The following is a 19889-nucleotide window of genomic DNA, read 5'->3' as shown; positions in this document are numbered from 1 at the left end:
CTATGCACTGAAGTAAGCTCATGATTTTTAACACGCCAAGCAAGCCACACTGTGACAGTCACAGCTCAGTTTCTGGAGAAACTCAGTTTCTAGAGTTCTTCTGAAAGTGTTATCTACAGCTTGCTGTGGCTTTAGAAAATCTTTCTTTTAACTTAATTTGTGTATATATATGCGTATGTATGCATAAATGTCCGTGTGTATGTATATATAAAATACAGGGTTTTTTTAATTTATAGAGTTTTACTGCAAGATAGAACTAAGATCATAAATCAGACCGTTAATGACCACTATACTCTAGTACTAATAATTTGCTACCAGACATGTGTCTTCATTGTTCTAGTTCCAGGATGCTACTTCTTTTTAGCAACCAGCAAGTACAATGACTGAAAACCAAATACACTGGAAGCACAGATGATAATACATGCATGAAATTAATATAATAAAGGAGAAAAAAGGTGAGAAGAGAGCTATTTAGAGAGATCATCCCATGATTCCTCAGCACAGATACTTCCTGGATAGCAGGTCCAGGAAGTTACTAGTTGGTGATCATTTAAATAGCTAATTTATTTCTTAATTTTTCAGTGATGAGCTAAATATCAGTGTTTGTGATTTCTATGCTCCCTGACTTAGTGAAAGTTTCGTCCATGGGGTAAAAATGCTTGAAAGAACAGTTCATTACAAAGCTTATGGTTCATGGCTGAGAAGTATCACTTGTTTCTATTTCACATTTGTAAGAAAAGCAAGTGTTATTCAGTGTCACCTGCCTCACCTTTGGGAAATATCTGAAGTTTCAGTGGAGCAAATGGCTCTTAGTTTTTTCTGCTCCCCCCATTATTTTTTAAGGATTTCAGATTTAGTTCAAGAGGGAATTAAATTGACATGAAATCCCACTCAGCTGTGCACTGAGTACCCACCAGCCACAAACAAAGCAAGACAACACATCCAGAGCCAAGGTGCCGCTCTAGGGAACCGAAAGGAAAACAGATGCTCCTCATTCTAAGGAACAAATCTGAGATGTTGAAGTGGAGCCAGGCTCTTATAATCCTCTGAACAGGATTATCACTGAATAAGTATGCTAAAAAAAAAGCCACACCATGAACTTGAACTAAAATCAATGTAAATACTTCCTGGGGGCTTCCAATGGGCTATGGACCAGGTTTTAAAAGCTGGGATGGAATGATTATGCTAAAAGTCAGCACTGGATTTCCACTATGAACATGAATAACTTGGCATTTTTCATGGCTAATTTACTGTTTCAGCATATTGGAGCTGTCTTATACCAGTGCTTTATTCTCTAGGGGCGTTCCTGGAAACTTCAGTCAGTGACCAGGACTTCTTTGGTCTTGATACGGCTCTTCTGCACAAAGCAAAAAAGTCTATTTGGCTCTTGTCAAACAAGTTAACCAGCAAGGTTCCTGGTGTTGCTGGAGAAAAGATATGAAAGCCACAAGAAATACGATTTCATATTAAAGAGTGCTTGGTGTCCTAAAGGCCTCTTGTCTACAATCACAGATTTACACAGTACTTTAGTTTTTGATTCACTCATACAGTTTTTATATGCTCTCATTTTTATATGCTACTAAAGACATGAATTTTAAAATCACTGTATAATCTTGACTTCTTTCCCAGCAGGAAAGGAGCAAAACAGCCAGCAGACAAATGCAACTTTGGCTCAATGGAAGATTTGACTTTGCCAACTCCCTTGGGTTTTGTTCTCCCTGTAATATGCATCATCTCCCTTTTCTTTTTCTTTTCTTGACAGAGTAGTTTGGCTAATTTGAAGACAGAGTTAAATGTAATTAACTGGCCCCTAACAACAGCATGCCAATTTAATTGGTTAGAATCCCTATGAGAAAGCCACTGTCAGTGGCAATGCAAAAATGCCTTGCTCAGCATTTGTACAGTTTTGGGTTTGCATTTTCCCTTGTTTTGAATAAGCATTTTAACACAGTTTTAACTCTATCTTCTGCACTTCCTTACAGTAGCCATGGGTCTGCCTGAATGTTCTCAGTGCCACAGGCTCCATTTTAATTTTAGTATTGGACTTCTGTACACACATCAATTAGCTGAAAAACAAGCCCACTACATTCCTAGATTCAGTATCACAGCAAGCACAGTCCTAAGAGACTCTCTCTTAAGCAGGAAGAAATTAGAAAGTAAAGTATTATGGAAGAAGCCCAAGAACAAAAGAAGTATTTGCACAAGTAGTAGGGCCCGTGCCCTGGTAACACATCAGATTTCCTTCTTTTCTCCCATTGCTCTTCATTAAAGCTCTTCAATCTGTAGCTAGAAAACCAAACAGCAGGAATGGAAAACACATGCTGGGAATACCAGAGCCTCTGAAATCAAAGGGCAGACCAAAATGCTGCCATCACTTTGGTCCCATGTTACCAGAGAGACCTCAACACTCTGAAGAGGACTCAGACCACTGCTGTTGTAACAGAGCCTAAGAAAATCACTTAAAGGTGAAGTCCCTCTGTGCAAGGGATCATCTTTGCAGACTGCAAGAATTCCTACCCTAAAAACTGTGTAAGCAATGGTGCACTGCTGTGAGTTCTAAGAGTCAAATTCCTATGAGGAGAGCTAGGAATAGACACATCTCCCAGTTTTCACTCCAAGGCCAAGTGTCTATACCAGAGGATTTTTTAAGTTGCCTATTTAGCTATAAGAAACATACAAGGCCTGGTTTTTTTTAATGCTTACAGAGCTTTGATGAGAGTTTTTCCAAAATGCTGCAGTAATGCTAGGAATATGAATACAAAGAAGGCTGCGGGGTCTTTTTCCCTCATGTAAAACTTTATCTGATGCATCAAGGAAGAAATCTGAAACCATTCAAAATTCCTGTAGAGAGAGAAAGTAATTATAAAACTATGGATGCAGTGTGTCCACTCTGCTGACCACCACACAGTATTATTAGAAAAGAGAGCACATTATTGAAAAAATAGATCAGATTCACAGCCATATGTGCTAGCCAACAGACAGACATTGCTAGTGATTGTGTCTGTATAACTGCAGGTCTATTCTAGTAGTTAGAGTCTGCAGTCTTTGCTTAGGCAAGCCATTTTTCACTCCAGCATTTCCAGAAAGCATATTGGCCCAAGAAGGGGACAGAATAAAATTGCTTATACACACAAAACCACAATTGAGGTTCCTTCCAGTTTGTGTGCTCAAGCATTAGGTGACAACAAACCTCATGACCAAACACATATATTAGTGGTGGATGCAGGAGATGAACATACAGGCTGCTTTTTCAAACAGGTTGCCATAGTGGACTCTGGCAGGACAATACTGAAGTTAAAGGAATCCCCAAGCGTGAGCCATGCAAAACTTCTCTGTGCATTAAGAAGTGATAGCCCCATCTTACTGGAAGAACTCCTGGTCTGAGATAGTGCTTGTGTGCAAGAGGTGGTTGAGCCCCGCATGGGCAGAATCACTCGAGCAGTTCATTTCTCCGTCCTTTCCCTGCTTGGAGGCACTGAGCCGGAAGAGGCTGGAGCAACGCAGGGCAAGTTCCAAAGCATCCAGCCAGCATCTGCCTGTGGAAACAAAAGGAAATATTTAAGCACAGGAGTAAATAAGACAATTCATACACTGTTTCTCAAAAGCTTCTTGCCTGGGAGAAAAGCTCACTGTAATCCAGGAAGTCACTGCGTAAAATAACCTGTTTTTCATATATATAATCCCTAAGTTATCTTGCCAGAAATGGTGTGGTTTACACTAAATGGTGTGGTTTACACTTGTGGCTGTGCAAGTGACATTTCTGTACTGGTAATACAGTGAGATGCTCACCCCAAATTCCCCTTCCCTAATAGCATCTCTTCTGTTCTCCCACAACCTGTTCACATCCCCTTCTGCCTCTTTCTGATTTTGACAGAGATGCAGGAAACGTGTATGGGTATGGTGCTTTGAAACCACCTAGCAGCTCATGTCTGCAAGTAATGCTTCCCAAAAACACATTCAGCTTTTGTCATCACTATCACACGCACAACCCAATGGCAGGGAGATACCCAGGCCCCGTGCTGCACAGGAGAGCCCCCTGCTTGGTATGGGATTACTGAACTACAAACCAGCTTGGGGGTTCCACGCAGGGCGTAGTGCTGCAACAACAACCACTGAACAAGAACCACGATGATCAGTACTTGCCAGAGTGATTAAGACTAGAGGGAGCTGCTTGTCAGGCTGTTTACTTTTCCTTTTTCTCTGCATTTTTCTTGCTTTTCTTCCCTCCTCCCTGCCTAGTGCATTAGATAATCTGTGTGGAACATCAGTTTTTGTTATTTTGTCACAAAAATTCATTACCTGGAGGGTCTCCTTTGCAAACACCAGAAATTATAAACACGGCATGGAGACAAGACAAACTGCAGTTCTATGCACAGCCTCACCGGATTTTCTTAAGGCCTGCATAGGTCTCAGAGGCAGGCAGCAAATGAAAAAGCACAGGAATACAAACTGACCCTTGGCTCCTTTAAAAATGACCCATACATAACTAAAAAGATGAGTGTCAGAGTTAAAGCATATCTACCACAATGCTGGAGTTGCTATATCTTGGAAGCACCTGAAAACAGCCTGCTTCTGTAGTGCAATCATTAATGAGGGCAGGACACTTGCAAATAGGCTGAACATTCAAGAACTGATGTACCATGGGAGTTATCCTCTAATTTCAAGCACATAAAACAGAGCTTTTCATTACACTGCTCAGAATATATTTTGCAATAATTAGAAGTGTGCTTGAGAGGCAGTGAAGAAAACAAAAGGATTTTGCTCTACAAAAGTGCTACAAACAGGATTTCCCTGGACCACACTCATTCCTAGGTCCTGTTTGGGAAATGCTTCCATTACATTCAGTTCTATTACACACTTAGCATCAAGCATATGCATAAATCTCATAAATTCCCATCAACTTCAATATGAACAAAATTTGGGTCTATAAGAAGATCAATGAGAGTTTAAAAAAATTCACATCATAGGTATATAAAGAAATTATTATAAATGTGAGTAGCTTTCAGTGATTGCTTTGATACAAAGCTACAACAGTAAAAGATTTGAAGAACTGCACTTGAACACTGAGCCACAAACACCACAGAGCCCAGTCATTTATTCCAATTTCATCCCATAAATTCCTTCAGCGTCAGCTTATGATTTAATAACAAAATCACAAACAATGGTTAATAAAAGATTAGGAAGTTTGAAGGCTGTTGGAATTGATTTCACACTATTTTGTATTTAAAATATATCCTTGCATTAAGGCTTTACAGACAGAGATTTATTCCCTTCTCGCCATGTGTAGGATTTGCATGGATAACTCATTAGAGTTAATGGCTGCACTGAGCACAAATCCACTTCCTCCTCCATATCCCCTCCCTCCCAAACCCACCAAGATGAAAACCTGTTTCAGGCTATTCTGTACAAGGGAGCACACTTCTGCTTAGGCTCACCTCCTTTGAATTTCCCCTCTCTTTACCTTTGCTTTTCTTTGCCAGTTCTGCAGAGTCAGGACTAAAAGATTTGACATTTGGAAAAGCTTCATACATCATTTTATATTCAATGGGCTTATGAAATCAGGTGCTTTGATAGTTAGCCTGATTTGTATCAGCATGAGCACCCTGGAGCAGTAACAGAGGTCAGCTCCTCAGTGCCCTGCAGCACTCATATACAGACATTATCTTACGACAGTTACAACAACGCACTGGCTACGGTTACACTTTCTAACAAGGACAGCAAGGATGACCCCAAAGTCTCCTCAGCCATCCCCCTCACTGTGCTCTGCAGTCCACGCTTTGCTGGGGCTGCAGGCAGAGCAGGCCATGCTGGCCACTCTACCACAGGCAGCAATATTAATCCCCCACATCCCCTGCCACATGTATTCACTGGTACTAACAGGAGCTTACAGGCTTGGTCAAAACTTTGGGGTCCACATTACCAGAGGAAATTTCTAAATAACATATCTAGGTTTTTCATCTCTTCACATAATTCTCTGGAAGGGGTTATGAGTAAATTGAGTATTTTTTGAAACATTATTCACAGAGCATAAATAGATAATAAAAAAAATACTCATTTTAATATTCCAAGGCAGAGACACAAAGATTTAGAGGAACTCGCTGCGCATTAGCAGTCAGCATTAATTGTGCCCTACAGAACATAGAAATGGCACCAGTGTATGCCCTTGTTTTAATTTCTAACAGAAACTGAACTCAAGGGATGCACAGCCTCCCCAAGCTAAGAAATGAGCCTTCAGCCATCAGGTGGCGCTGTGAATCCAAACAAATACATGCCACAAAACCAGGCATGAAATACGGGATTTCCTCTCCAAATGAAAACGTTACATTTTCTGCAAGTCAACAGTGTGTTAATCGCAGCAGAGCACTGTAAATTATACCCTCTTAATTTCAGGGATTGCACACAGGTAAACCTGTTTTTTTGCTAAAGGCCTACATGAAGTGTTTTTATATTTGACTGATCTTGCTATTGAGTCATATTCTTCTTTATTATGAAAATTATACAAAAATACTAGTATTTGGATTACTTAATTGCTTACCTGACAAGTCTACTCACTTCCGCAGGAACTGGAGAGGAGGAAAAAAGTATGTGGTCACATAATTAAAGGCTGTCATCTATAGTCACCGTAGTCTGCATGAAGGCTTCTTGGTTACCTAAATTCTCACATTTTCTAATTTTGAGTGGTTGACTCAAGTCAGGTGTTTTTATATGCCAGGTAACTGGATCAGAGAAGGATGCAAAATGTGGGTTCCTTCAGAGAGGAATGGCAGCCCAATATGATGCATGTACACAAAGCAAAAAAGAGCTGTGAAGGAGGTACAACGGTATTCTTTCAGAAGATTTGAGGTTTTTAAAGCTGCAGTGTAAAACATTGCAACCTATCAATTACAATTTTCCACAAATTGTGGCTTAAAACAAACATATATTTAAATTCTGAAGGAAAACCCAAGAGCATTTTGTCAGCCTGTGGCAGAATCTCCCCATACGCTTTTAAGCTTTTATACCAAACGATGTATTACTCTCTCCACCGCAGTGACTACTTTTGGACAATTTCTGCAGAGACCATGTTGTCTCAAAACCACCTGCATTACCTTCTTCTGCCTGGGAGCTGTGAACTAAATATTCCCTTTCAGACATTATTTCTGAGCTTGACTCCTTCTTCATTGTATTTTGTCACTGAATCTCAAGTGGCAGCCCACAGAGTAAGCTTTGGCTCTTACCTGGGCTACAGAGTGGAAAGGGAGAGAGTAAAATAGTCCATCTATGCATAATGCTCCCACATATCTCACAAGCCACACAGAACAGTTTACAAAACTCTGCAACAGAAATCTTTCATCCAATCTAACAGAGTTCTCAGTGAGGAGAATAATGAGGAGAAATGACACCCTACCCAGAGAGGATGCCCACCTCTGATGTCTAAAGTCAGGTCCAGCTGCATCACTCATACTGGCAGCCGGCACAAGGAGGACATTTCACATCACCCATCTTTTGGTACCTGAACATGACAGGTGGGTGGCTTGTCCAGCCACCTTTGGCTCCCTCCAGCAACAATGGGGATAGAATGACTCTTTGACAAGACTGTTCCTAAAGTGCCAAAAGTGGATGTCCTACCAGAGTGCCAGCACCACCTTGGGTTCCTGCTCTCTTTTGTAGCAGCCTCTCTCCATGCACTGATCATTGGTTTCAATATTAATTCCCTATATCACTTTATGATAACGATCACAGATGTTCTGGGAAAGTGGGATGTCAGAGGAATGCATCGACCCATCACCCAGCAGTGCTTACTGCAAAAAATCCCAAAACAAAGAAAGCTGTCTCACCTGCATAGGCCTGTAATATTTTTTCTCTGTTACATGTGTTTACAGTAAAATGACACAGTCATCAGTTAGAATTTGCAAAAGGAAACTCTTTGAAAAATCAGTCAAACATAGCTGGGTTCTAGGATCCTTTCCTCTTGAAAAGTTTGAGGAAAAAAGCTAACAAAGGATGTTGGTTGCCTTGACTTCAGAAAAACAGATCCGAACATTCATCCCACATATGTTTTGAAACCTTCCGCATGCTTTCTCCAGTCTTTCTGGCTCAGCAAGCTGGAAAACACCTTGTGGTCCTTTGAGATGACTCCTGCAGTACAGCTGCGCAAGTGGGAATCACTATGGTTCCTTGCACAACACTTCCCAGGTTTGCAGGGCACTGGTGGCACCATGCGGACATCTGGAGGCTGCAAGGCTGAACAGGAACAGGCATGCACTCACACCAGCCTTTTTTTTTTCACAGACAAAAGGAACTACTAAAACCAGGTGACAAAAAACATTTCTCCCCCTTGCAGAAGGAAAACCCCAAAACAACCTTAGGTTGCTTATACTGCTAACCTAGGTTCAGTTCAAGGAGTAACTGGAGTCTGTCCTGGTCTTCAAACAGATCTAAAATTACCACAATATCCCACAGAAAAAAATCCAGCAAAACAGGCAGTATTGAAAACACTAAGCTATTCTGCTTTGAAATTCTTTACGGTCACCATTATTCACCTAGAACAACTCATAATTTGACATAACAAGTCTATCTGCCACATTTTGCAACAGCTGGACACAGAGGAGCCAGCCAGTGAGCCAGTGCTCTCTCAGCAATCACCAGTAACAAAAACCTGCTTAAGATGGAATCGTGCCATTGCACACTGAAATCTCAGTCTGGGACTATACCTTTTTTCCACTGCATTCCTGTAGACACAGAATGGCTGGGATGAATGTCTTGCCAATTTAGACTTCAAAAGCCTCACATCTAGTAACCATACATTCCTCCAGAGAGGCATCACTAAGGGAATATTAATCTTCTTGAGTTATTCAAGTCATCCAGTTTTTGGCCTCGTGCCTCACACTTAGCAAGATAGATGCTTTTAAAAATCAACCTGAAGAAGACTGTCACCTGGAAAGGATGAATTCTTGCTCAAGTGCACACAAATCATGAGTGATGAGGAAGAGCCTGATTTGGTTCAATCAGTAAACATTAAGGTCATGGTATTGAGCTGACTGCTTCCTTTGCTGTACCGCTTGGGTGCCTGTGTGCATGATTTCTTGCACTTTGGCTCTCAGGATGCAAGGATGCGATCTCTAAATTAGCTGCAGGTGCAATTTATGCACCAAGCTAAATGAAGTCTGGTTGCAAATGCCTGGATTTTAAACTGCTGTGAAAGGTCTAAGGAATATGAAGGGCACACAAAGCTAAGAAGGTAACTTTTTTCCAGCACTGCCAAGAGCCAGTGATATATTTCGCTGTGAACTTGGTTTCAAATTGCAGTCTTTCTCCTGGTTCACTGCTTGTGTGTGTGACCCTTATTTCAATAATCTAATTTCCTCCCCAGATCAAAGTATCGATTCTGGGGAAGGGCGAGATGCCTAGCGAAGAAGCAACACTATATGCCAGACCATCAGGATTTCCACTCTATTCCATCCACATTAAGCAATGGAGACTACCCAAAACATGTCTGAAGGAGAGGATAGACATAAGGAACAAAATGTAAGTGTGGCTTACAATTCCACTGCTAAGCCTTTAACCCTTGTAATCTGCCACTTTGAATTCCCTTAGTAATCTCTTTGGTGGCAAGGTGGAGATCTGCACTATGAGATTTAAGCAGGTAACTCAAAATGTTTAGGAGGTCTGGAGCACTGGTTTGGAAATATCAGAGGCAGCCCCAGGAAAGTCTGGGCAAGGAGCTTGGGACAGGTTTAAACTACTAATTCTAAGCCACTCATCAGCATAAATCTGAAATGCATACACAGTCACAGTCACTGGTTTGGAAAAACCGATTTTCTTTTCTGAAACTGGTAAGAAAGAAAGACCTTCTGTTTGTACAGGTTGAGCCCCATAGGCTGACATGACCTTCCAGCTATCTTTGAAACATCACAAAGCAGACTGTTGCTGTGGTCTGTGCATGTGAGACCTACTGTAGCTTGGCAGTGGTTCTGCAGGCTGTCCAGAAGTCAGAACCTTAAATCCTACCAACAGTCTGTCACAGATGGTACAGCACAGGGGAAAAAAGGGATTCTGAAGTGCTGAGAGAAAAAGTAGGCCATGTAGCTGCTGATCATGATACAGTTGCTTGGATAGCAGAACTGTACATCTAACATATGCTGCAACTCAGTATTCTCCAGGAAGTCAGAGGCCTCCATGAATTCCTGTTAAATTTGCCAAATGCTTCATGGTTCATTTTCCACTACTAGCATGGGAGACTGCATTTAGAAGAACGTGGTCAGGACACCTCCTCAAAGATGCTGCACTCACACAATATTGCATCTACAGAGGAGATGGGAACATACTACAGATATACATTATGCAAGGGAACAGATTCCACCTGCCCCAGCTGTGCCAGCTAGCTGAATTCATTTTACCTTAACCTCCCATCTCTCTTGACCATAACTGCATTCTCTATGCTTGTCCAGTGCATTAAAGAAATGAAACAATCTCAGCTACACCCTTTTGGAGATGCCTCTTTACAGCAGGTAAAGCTATGTAACAGTCTACAACCATTCCAGTAGTGTCTTATGGGTTTAAAATCAACTTGTATTAATTGCAAAGTACAAGCTTTAATTTGCTGCAGTTTATATTGATTTCTTCATATGTTAAGAGCTTCTATTCCTTGTGTCCTTGTCTGCATATGTTTTACACCATCTACTGATGTTAATACCATTTCTAAGTCACTCATCTCAGAGTGTGACACCCATGTGTTTGGCCATTTGTCAGCAGGTCTACGCTGCTTAATACAGCTGATACCCCTAAACTGCCCCCATGAAGGCTAACTAACAAACAAAAGGAGCATACCATAGTCACGATGCCAGGGCTGCTCTTGTGTTTGAGAGGGAAGCTAGCCTCAGTGTATGAGCTCTTCTTCCCCCTTATCTGTGGATTCACATTCTGCCCTTCCTGCACAAGGTACAGCCACTTCTCACTGACCTTCAGCTGTGAAGTCAAATACTCTCATTCAGCTGAACATTACACCATCTTTCATGCTGGTATTTCTGGTGCAGTACTATATTATTTTTTTTGTGAAGTCCATTGCTAAATGGACAGATCGCAATGCTTCACATCAGCTGTCATGGTCACATCCTCAGACTTCTCAGGATCTAGCAGACATAATGTGGGTGCTCCAAACCTGTGCAGGTGGCTCTAGGGCATTGCTAGTGCTGTTCAAGAGTGTATATTATTTCATCCTTAACCAAAGTCCCTAGTTATTTTCTATATACCTGTTTACAATATTTGATTGAGAGGTATCTCAGTCTCTCCTCCTTCCCTTGATCACATTAACTTTCCATCTTAGGACCCTACTGTGGAGAAGCAGAAAATTCAAGGCAAATCATGCTAAATCCTAAAGTAACACTTCTGTGATATGCCTGGCCTCTGCATTCTTCCCAAGGATCATGGCTAATGTCTTGGCTTTAAAAATATGTTCCAGTAACTCACTATTTTAAGCTCCTATGATACTTCACTGGGCGGAAAGCTTCCCAAAGGCATTTAAATATTGAAAATTCATATGTGCCAGGTATGGTCTATTTTGTGCTTTTTCAGTATGTGGTCTATGATCCATGCAGAGAGATCACAGCTGGAAAAGTTTTACCTCTGATGATCTCCTGGGAGATATTGTGAGCTTGGGAGCCTTTATGTGTATGATTAGTTAGAACAAATCTAAAGCTATTCTACTCCACATAATTGGCCTATGGCAATTATCATAAAAAGAGAGAGTAGAGGTTCAGGCACAGGTCTCTTTGTCAGGCTGGCTTTAAGATTTAATCATTAGGTTTCCACCAGAATGAAAGCTTTCATTTAGAAGATAGCTGAAATGCCAGGAAAAAAAAAGAGCTTTGTGAGACAGCAATGCCTCTTGAACACATACAGTGACCATATTGGTCCCTTTGCACATTTTGTAATTAAGTTAATGGAAAGACAAGTTACATGGATCTCTAAGGAAATAATAATTTATATAATCTGGATTGACAGACAGTTGTTGAAGTTATCTGGTTGCCTAAGAACTCTGTGGGGCTGTTTAGTATGTCTATTCTGTGGGCTGTCTGTATAACCAAGGTTTGAAATGCCTAGAATTTAGCAGCTCTGCCCCAGCAGCACCCTTTTTTTTTTCCCTCAAAAAGACTATTGTGTCAATCTATACCTTTCTAGACAGGTGATACTTGAAGCTGTGTTGGAATCCTGTATTCCTTTACATAAATAAGTTGTACTTTTCCATAAGCTACAAAAGCATAGAATCATACAATCAACTAGGTTGGAAAAAACCTTTAAGATCATTCAAAGAAAGAGATGTACTTCTATGGCTCTATACAAGTCCCACTTCCTTCCATATCATTTCCCTATTTTAGCATCTGCAAACAGCTTTCAGTGTTGAGGTGATATCCCTCACTACGAACAGCCCTCTTCGCACAGCAGTAGGAAGAACAGCATGCTAAGCCTCTAATGAAAGGTTTCCTGCTATTCTAAGTGTCATGTCAAAAGATGCATTTGGCATTGTGCCATTTCCAGCCTTTAGGAATATGTAAAACTTAATCACTAGACCAGAATGACACTGATTTCAAAGTGCTCTGTGCTCCAGGAAAAATCCTTGTGTCCTTAGAGTTACTCCAGATGCTACCCAAAGGAGCTCATGGCATGAGCTACCTGAGCACCCCTGGCGGGGTAGGTGAAAAATATCCGTAAAATGAACAGCCTGGGTTAATTTGCTATGGAAAAAACCCAAACCATAACAAAAAAAATTCCAATAGTCTGAAGGTCAAATGGAATGAAAACATGTTTTTAATCTTATCTACTTATAAATCACTGATCTTTTAGGTCCGCTAAAGCCATTTATAGAGATTTTCACATAGCAAGCTGGCATGCCTGTTACATAGTGACCTAAATTTACCTTTTACAATTCTGAGAATTCCAAGAATGGTATTTTACATGTGGAGTCACCAGCATCTAGGCCTGTTATGCTGTAAACCATGGTACTGCAAGTATACAAGAAAATTCTGGTGGTTGAGAGACTTTTGTCAACAGCTCTTCAATATTACTATGTCATTTTCCTCCAACAGATCCTTGCCTAGTGTAAGATATAGGCAGATAACCCACTAAAGTCTCTGCTAATCTGAGGAAATAAGTTAAGCTCCCCTCTCATCCCAATTTTGGTATCATCTCGTTTTATCTTTTAGCATATACTGACATGGTGTTTTTCCCCAGCTATAAGTCTAGATCCTTCCTCCGTACACATGGCCAGAAAGGTTGATGTTCAGTGAGGAACATGAAATGCACCTGTATTCTGCTGACCGATTCTGACCACTGCTAACAAACATCATCTCAAGCAGGGTGAGCCACCATTTTTTCCTTTACATACCTTTTTTTTTTTTTTTAATAAACCTATTTTCTTAACTAGCACAGAGGGTGCAATCTGGGGAAAGCAAATGAAGATAAAAAACTTACCATCTGATTCAGAGGCTGCTCTGAAAATCAAGTAGCTGCTGGGAAGAGGCTGAGTGATTGAACCAACATTTTCTCCCTTTGGGCCCTGGAAATGCACACAGACAAAAAGATGTAAGGCACAGAAGATGCAATGGACTATTCAACATCTTTCTACCCTTCCTGGTCAGAGTATGTATGTCTGTGACATGGAAGAAGGAAGGAGCAGATTCAGTAATTTGGAGAGACTCATTAACAATCACAATATTGCTGCTGTAGCTCCAAAACAGTAATGAGCTCTGATGTAAATGGAGCTTGGTCTAACCTATGACAGCCCAAAACCTACTCTGTTTATTCAGATCCTCAGGAATGAATCTCATTCCTGACAAAAACAGTTAAGTACTTGCTATTAGCCATCTTTGTGCAACACCGGAACAGACTGTTCCATGCGGTGCTCACTGAGTCTGTCTGCAGCCTGACAAAATAGCAATGAAACACCTTTTATGTGTCACCATAAAAGTGGCAAGAGCCCACACCTTGAACTGTGAGTGACTCTAGCAGTAAGGCAATTGCAGCTTTTCTGGAAGGAAACAAAGGGGAAACTCCATCCTGTAAACCTGTCTGTGGGAAAGGAATAGACAGAGAGAAACCACTGGCTGAGGACTAGAGGTCTCCCAGCATGGACACGTGCTGCTGGGTTGCAGACTTTCACCTCTTCATCCAGACCCTTTGAGAACCTTTATGCTGTGGTGCCTGGGATGACAGCCACTTCAGACTTCAACAAAAGCAGGCTTTGCTTGTTTGTTTTGCCCCTAGGTAGGGGCTGTGGTAAAAAAGATAATAGTGTCTTTTAAACATCCTACCACAATCAGCATGTATCTGAGATACAGATACTCATGTATCTGAGTGCATTCCACAAAGATGCAGTGCTGAGAAGACAGCAGTCTCCAGTCTAGCTTCTCATCTTCACATCTGCAGGGTTCTGCTGCTGCCAGGAGAAAACTGGATCATTGTTACTCACTTCTTTTTCCTCCCCCGTCTCCCACGAGAAAGGGGAAAAGAAAATTAAAGACTGTTTAAAGGCTTAATAGTCAGGACTGGCAAAGTTGACATTTGATTAGTAAACCAGAGCAGAGCAGCTTAAGACATTACTAGTGACATTAATGCAATCAGGCATCATTCCAGATGGCATTTTTCCTTTCAGTAGCTTGCAACTGAGCAGGGTGTTTGAGAACTCTTGATAACACCATTACTTTTGTTTTCAGTGCAGAGACTGATATTTCCTTTGTTGGAGGAAAAACCCCACAGCCAAATGTGACAGGACAAGGGGTAATGGGTTAAAACTTAAACAGGGGAAGTTTAGATTGGATATAAGGAAGAAATTCTTTACTGAGAGGGTGGTGAGGCACTGGAATGGGTTGCCCAGGGAGGTTGTGAATGCTCCATCCTTGGTGGTGTTCAAGGCCAGGTTGGATGAGGCCTTGGCTGGCATGGTTTAGTGTGGGGTGTCCCTGCCCATGGCAGAGGGGTTGGAACTAGATGATCTTAAGGTCCTTTCCAACCCAAACTATTCTATGATTCTATGAAATAGTAGAGATCCAGAGAACCATTCTTTAAAAAAATGTGGAGAAGGGAAGGAGGGGTAACAAGGTTTTAACATACATCTAAACATGTGGATGAATACAAGGAGCAGCCAGGTCACTCTGTTAAGGAAACATATTCAGTAGTAAGGCATGCTCATACGTGGAGGGGACTATTTCCCACAGAAAGAGGAGAAAAAGACTGACAAAAATGAAGTCAACATCTCCACAGAGTAAATGAGGTTCTCTATCTGCACTGCAAAGATAATGAAGATTTCTGTCTCACAGCCTTTGAGCATCATGCCTGTTGACCAGATTCTAAAACCTCCCAGACAATGACCATCTCACCAAAAGTGAATGTTATCCTCACTACACCAGGAGTCAGAGCTCAGCTGCAGGCTGTAGACAGTAGAATTAAGGATTATCTTCAGATCATTCCTGGTTTTACATTTGATTTGAGACTCAAAAGGCATTACCAAACAGGGATTGATTAGGCTTTGAAGAATGGAGTGGACTCACACTGTTTCAGAAAGTATGACAAGTCTTGGAGAGTATAAAACAAATCTTAAAAAAAATGGAAATAATCCCTTTCATTAAGAGTACTGTGGGCAACTGTAAGGATGAAGATGAAACTAGCTGTGTTGTATTACGGAGTAGAACAAACAACTGTAAAAGCAGCAGCACAAGCCCATGACTAGAACTTTTTCCTTTAAAGGAATGACTCAAAACTCTTAAAAATCAACACAATTTAAATTATATACATTTCCAGATTCAGTGGGTCTGACCCCAACTCATTTAGTGCTCTAAGTAAATGTCAGAACAAGCTGCAATCAATAAAAGCCTTCTTATACCACACTGTTCAGCTAGATTCTGAGTAATATGCTTCTAAGATAACTCTAGACACCAAAGAACTTTATAGGAAATTTTCTGGTGCATATACTTAGCTTCAACTGTAAGTAATGGTCTTACACCTTACCCACCTACCATTTGAAAGGCACCACAAAATTTCATCCTGCTCTAACTGAAGTCAAATGCCTGCACATCAGATTTAATTGGCTAACACAACTATCAATGCCTAGGCCAGTGCTTGTACCAGACATTTGCTCCAGGACTGAACCCCGCAGTTAGATCCAAATGTCTGCTGAGCAGCCAGGCCAACACATACAAAGGTGCTCATTAACTTCCCTGAGTTAGCTACAAGTCCACTGATGTGAGTCAAAGCTGGACCATCAACTCTAGGCTGGAAAATCCTTGAAAATTTCACAAGCTGTTTTAGCCAGAAGTGGAAGTTGTTTAGCCAGACCTTATTCCTATTGTGATGGACAGTAACATGGACTTTTTCTTAAGCATGGGCTAATCTATTTTTTATGAGAAATAGGCTTTCTTTGCACAATTACACATAACCAATTTAGATCAGTCAATTCTGCTCCAGTTGCTTTAAAAGAAGGCCATGAAATGACATAAAACAGCATTTTCAGCAGTTTCAGCCTTAAACTGTTGTCAAAGTGAAGACAGCTTCTTTGACATCAAGCAGTTCATAGGTGGATTTCTTCTTGATGTGCATTTCGGTGTTCACCTTGCGGCTGAAAGTGTCTATCACACATAACAACCCAGGCCGAACTCAGGTTTCAAGAAATACCCTACCACACAGCTCAGATGTGGCTTTCTAAGTGTGATTTAACCCCATCTGGTAACTAAGTCCCATGCAGCCACTTGCTCGCTTTCCCCCTCTCACTCCAGACTCAGTGGGATGGGAAGGAGAATCAGAATAAGGTAAACCCATGGGCTGAGATAAGAACAGTTTAATAAATCAATAAATTTCAATATTTATTGGTAATTTATTGATAATTGATTATATATTGATAATGATGATAATAATAATAATGAGAATGTTGATAATGAAAAAGAGTGGGAGAGACAGAGGAGTAAAACTCAAGATAAAAAGACAATTGCACCCGCTGACCAATCCCCAGCCCAACCTGAGCAGTGATCTGCCCCTTCTGGGTAACTGCCCCCAGTTTATATACTGGGCATGACGTGCTGTGGTATGGAATACCCCTTTGGCTAGTTTGGGTCAGGTGTCCCGTCTCTGCTCCCTCCCGGCTTTTTGTGTCTCTCCACACTGGAAGAACTTAAAAGACTGAAAAGTCCTTGACCAGGGTAAGTGCTACTGAGCAACAACCAAAACATGGGTGTGTTATCAGTGTTATTCTCAGATTCAATCTAAAGCACAGCACTGTACCAGCTACTAAGAATACTAACTCTACCCAGCTGAAAGCAGGACAGTGACTTAGAACATTACTTTGACTTTAAAATTCAAATGTCTTGGGACTTCCTCTAGTACACAAACATGTTCAGAGATACATTCCCCTCATATTTAACATACTAATTCCTATTGCTGTCATATATTTTCTCAAGAGATACAAGAATTAGATATACATATGCATGCTTAAATACATATGCCTACTGATAAAAGCTTCTCTTTCTTTCGGATGATTCATATCAAGGGAAGTGCATTCTAGCACAACACTTCAGATCTGCCACTGACGCTACTTTTCAGTACCTGACTGCACTTTTGATTCTACTTTTTCATTACCTCTCCTGACTGCTTTTCAGAAGAATTCAGCTCATCTGTCAAGTCACAAGGAATTTTTTTGTTGGTGAACAGCAAACGATCAACCTTCTTGGTGCATGCTTTGACTTAAAAATCAGCAAAACTCTCAAAAGTGAATAAGAAGCAAGATAGCAATGAACCCTTTGGGACTTAAAGCAAAAGCAATGCATCTAAGCAACGATCAGAGCTGAACTACTGTCAGAAAATAAGCAGCTCTTACCCTTAGTTGTTGAAGTTAATTTTAATTGTCTCCTCTTACTTTACTAAAAATTGCAAGACTTTTTATAGTGATGGTATAGCTGCATTTAAAACTGTTCAATTAACTACACTGATGAGCACGAGTGAGCCTGCCCGATCTGCTCCCACAAGGCTTCTCTTCCATTTTGTTGGATCTTCTGATGCCAATGATAAATGCCTTCATCAGTCTCACATGAGTCTTCCCAAGTAGATTTACTCTACTGACCACCTTGCAGCAAGGCACTAGATTGTAATGCTTTGCTTACAGCGGTAGGGTCTCCTAGAGAATTTATGTCTGTAATAACTCTGCTGAGTCACTGCTTTTAATGGGGACATGAGTTCAAGAACATTTTTGTCTTCAGGGTATCCAACAGATGTTGCTCTCAGTACCTCTCAGGAGATACTGAAGTCTTCCTCTTTGCTCATAGCCATCATATTTTATTTTTAACTATTCTTAAAGGAAAGAAGAAAAAGAAATGCAGCTCTTTAAAATCTGCAGGGAGTTATTTTAAGAAGTGTGAGAAAATATTAATAATTTGTGTTACAGGGAGAACTAGAGGTTACTGCAGGAGTTAGTGTGTGTAGAGGAAAAGACTGTCTCAGCCCGTAAGTAACGGCAGTCTGAAGAATAACTCGAAGTGAAAGGGATAAAACTTTGCTATTTCCATTTCAAAGAAGAGAAAATTAAGTCAACCTATCCAAAGTCACACTTTCGTAGAACAGTCAAGGCTTGAGCAGACCACTGAGTTCCAAGTACACTGCAAACAAACTCAAACCTCAGAGGCATTAGCAAAAAGGAAGTCAAACTATTCTTTCAGGTTTGTGCAAAGTATTTGGTGCTTTGTGTGTGCTTGCTTTGGGGAAATCAGTTAACTGGGTATTTATTCCTGATCTCCTTTTAAAGATGGATACCATGCCTTGATAGCACTTCTAGGTATTGATATTTTTCCTGCACTAACATATTACCCCTTTCCTCAGCCTATGCATGCCTCCATACACCAAGAATGACACATCTGCATAACTGATCACAATGTACCACATTCCTTTGATGTCATATCATGACCATGCTTTCGTGGCTTCAATCTTTTTATGCAGACAATTCAGCACTACTAACAGCAACTAAATAACTGCAAATTTAGATAATTTCAATGCCAGATGACTGAATGCTAGTTCAGGCAGTTTGGTGACCAAGAAGAGGTTATTCAGTTCATCAGGATTGTTACCTTTACAGCCCAGATTGATTGATCCAAAGGATGAAAAAGTTTAAAACAGAAGCCATCCTTTTTGGAGGGTCTCTCAATCAGCTCACAAGAATGAAGCAAGATTGTCCCAACCCACTGTCCAATCTTTGGTGTCTTATAAATCAGCAGCACTCCTGGTTTCAGAACACACCACAGCTTGGTCCAACTCTTCAGAGTCCCACGAATCTGGAGAGAAGCAGGGAGAGAACAGAAATTTGCATTTATGTTGCTCCTTAAAAGAAAACCAGCATTTATTCAGTATTTATACAGTATTTCCAGTATGTGTTTCTCCAAGGCCACACTTATTTAGGAAAATACACTGCATTATCAGAATACTCTTAGGGCTCTCACAGCAAAATCCCAGATCTTGTAAATCTGGCTATCAGAATTTAGTCTTCATATTTTTCTACTGGCTAAATGTGAACAGCTTGCTTAATTTTTTAGGCAACCAGCACTGCTGGCCCATGTGAGAGTGATCTATTAATAATCATGAAGAATATGCCAATTAGAACATTGCATAGAAAAATGTTATAGCTAGTCTAACTCGACTTATAAGTAATTTTAATAGTGCTCTGCAGAACAGAGCTATTAACAGGTTTTGTCAAATATCCCATTTTTAAAAGCACCTTCTCCAGCTGTTTTACTTCTCTGTCAAGCTCAATACATGCTCTCTCTTGTATAGAAGAAATTAAATCTGATAGCATATATTAAAAGATAACAGCTTTAAGAGTGTGGAAGTTTCTCAGTAAGGTTAGATCATGCCTAAGGTCTTCTTGTCTTCAATGTACTAGC

The 19889-nt window shown here is 40.7% G+C and overlaps 1 protein-coding gene across 1 annotated transcript in view; it reads right to left on the bottom strand.

Annotated features, from left to right (window-relative positions):
- Positions 1–19889, bottom strand: part of OSBPL5 (oxysterol binding protein like 5) — a gene marked incomplete at both ends in the record, with an annotated part of 183146 nt that overhangs the window by 23345 nt on the left and 139912 nt on the right. Inside the window, 3 exons of the mRNA XM_080619134.1 lie at positions 3365–3536; positions 13450–13534; positions 19080–19283. Coding sequence (XP_080475260.1) covers positions 3365–3536; positions 13450–13534; positions 19080–19283 — 461 coding nt within the window. The remainder of the gene's footprint in view (positions 1–3364; positions 3537–13449; positions 13535–19079; positions 19284–19889) is intronic.

The sequence above is a fragment of the Psittacula echo genome, assembly GCF_963264785.1.
Source record: "Psittacula echo genome assembly, chromosome: 5".
NCBI lineage: Eukaryota > Metazoa > Chordata > Aves > Psittaciformes > Psittacidae > Psittacula > Psittacula echo.
Note: the sequence above shows the minus strand (reverse complement) of the source record. Positions and strands in the feature narration are given on the sequence as shown.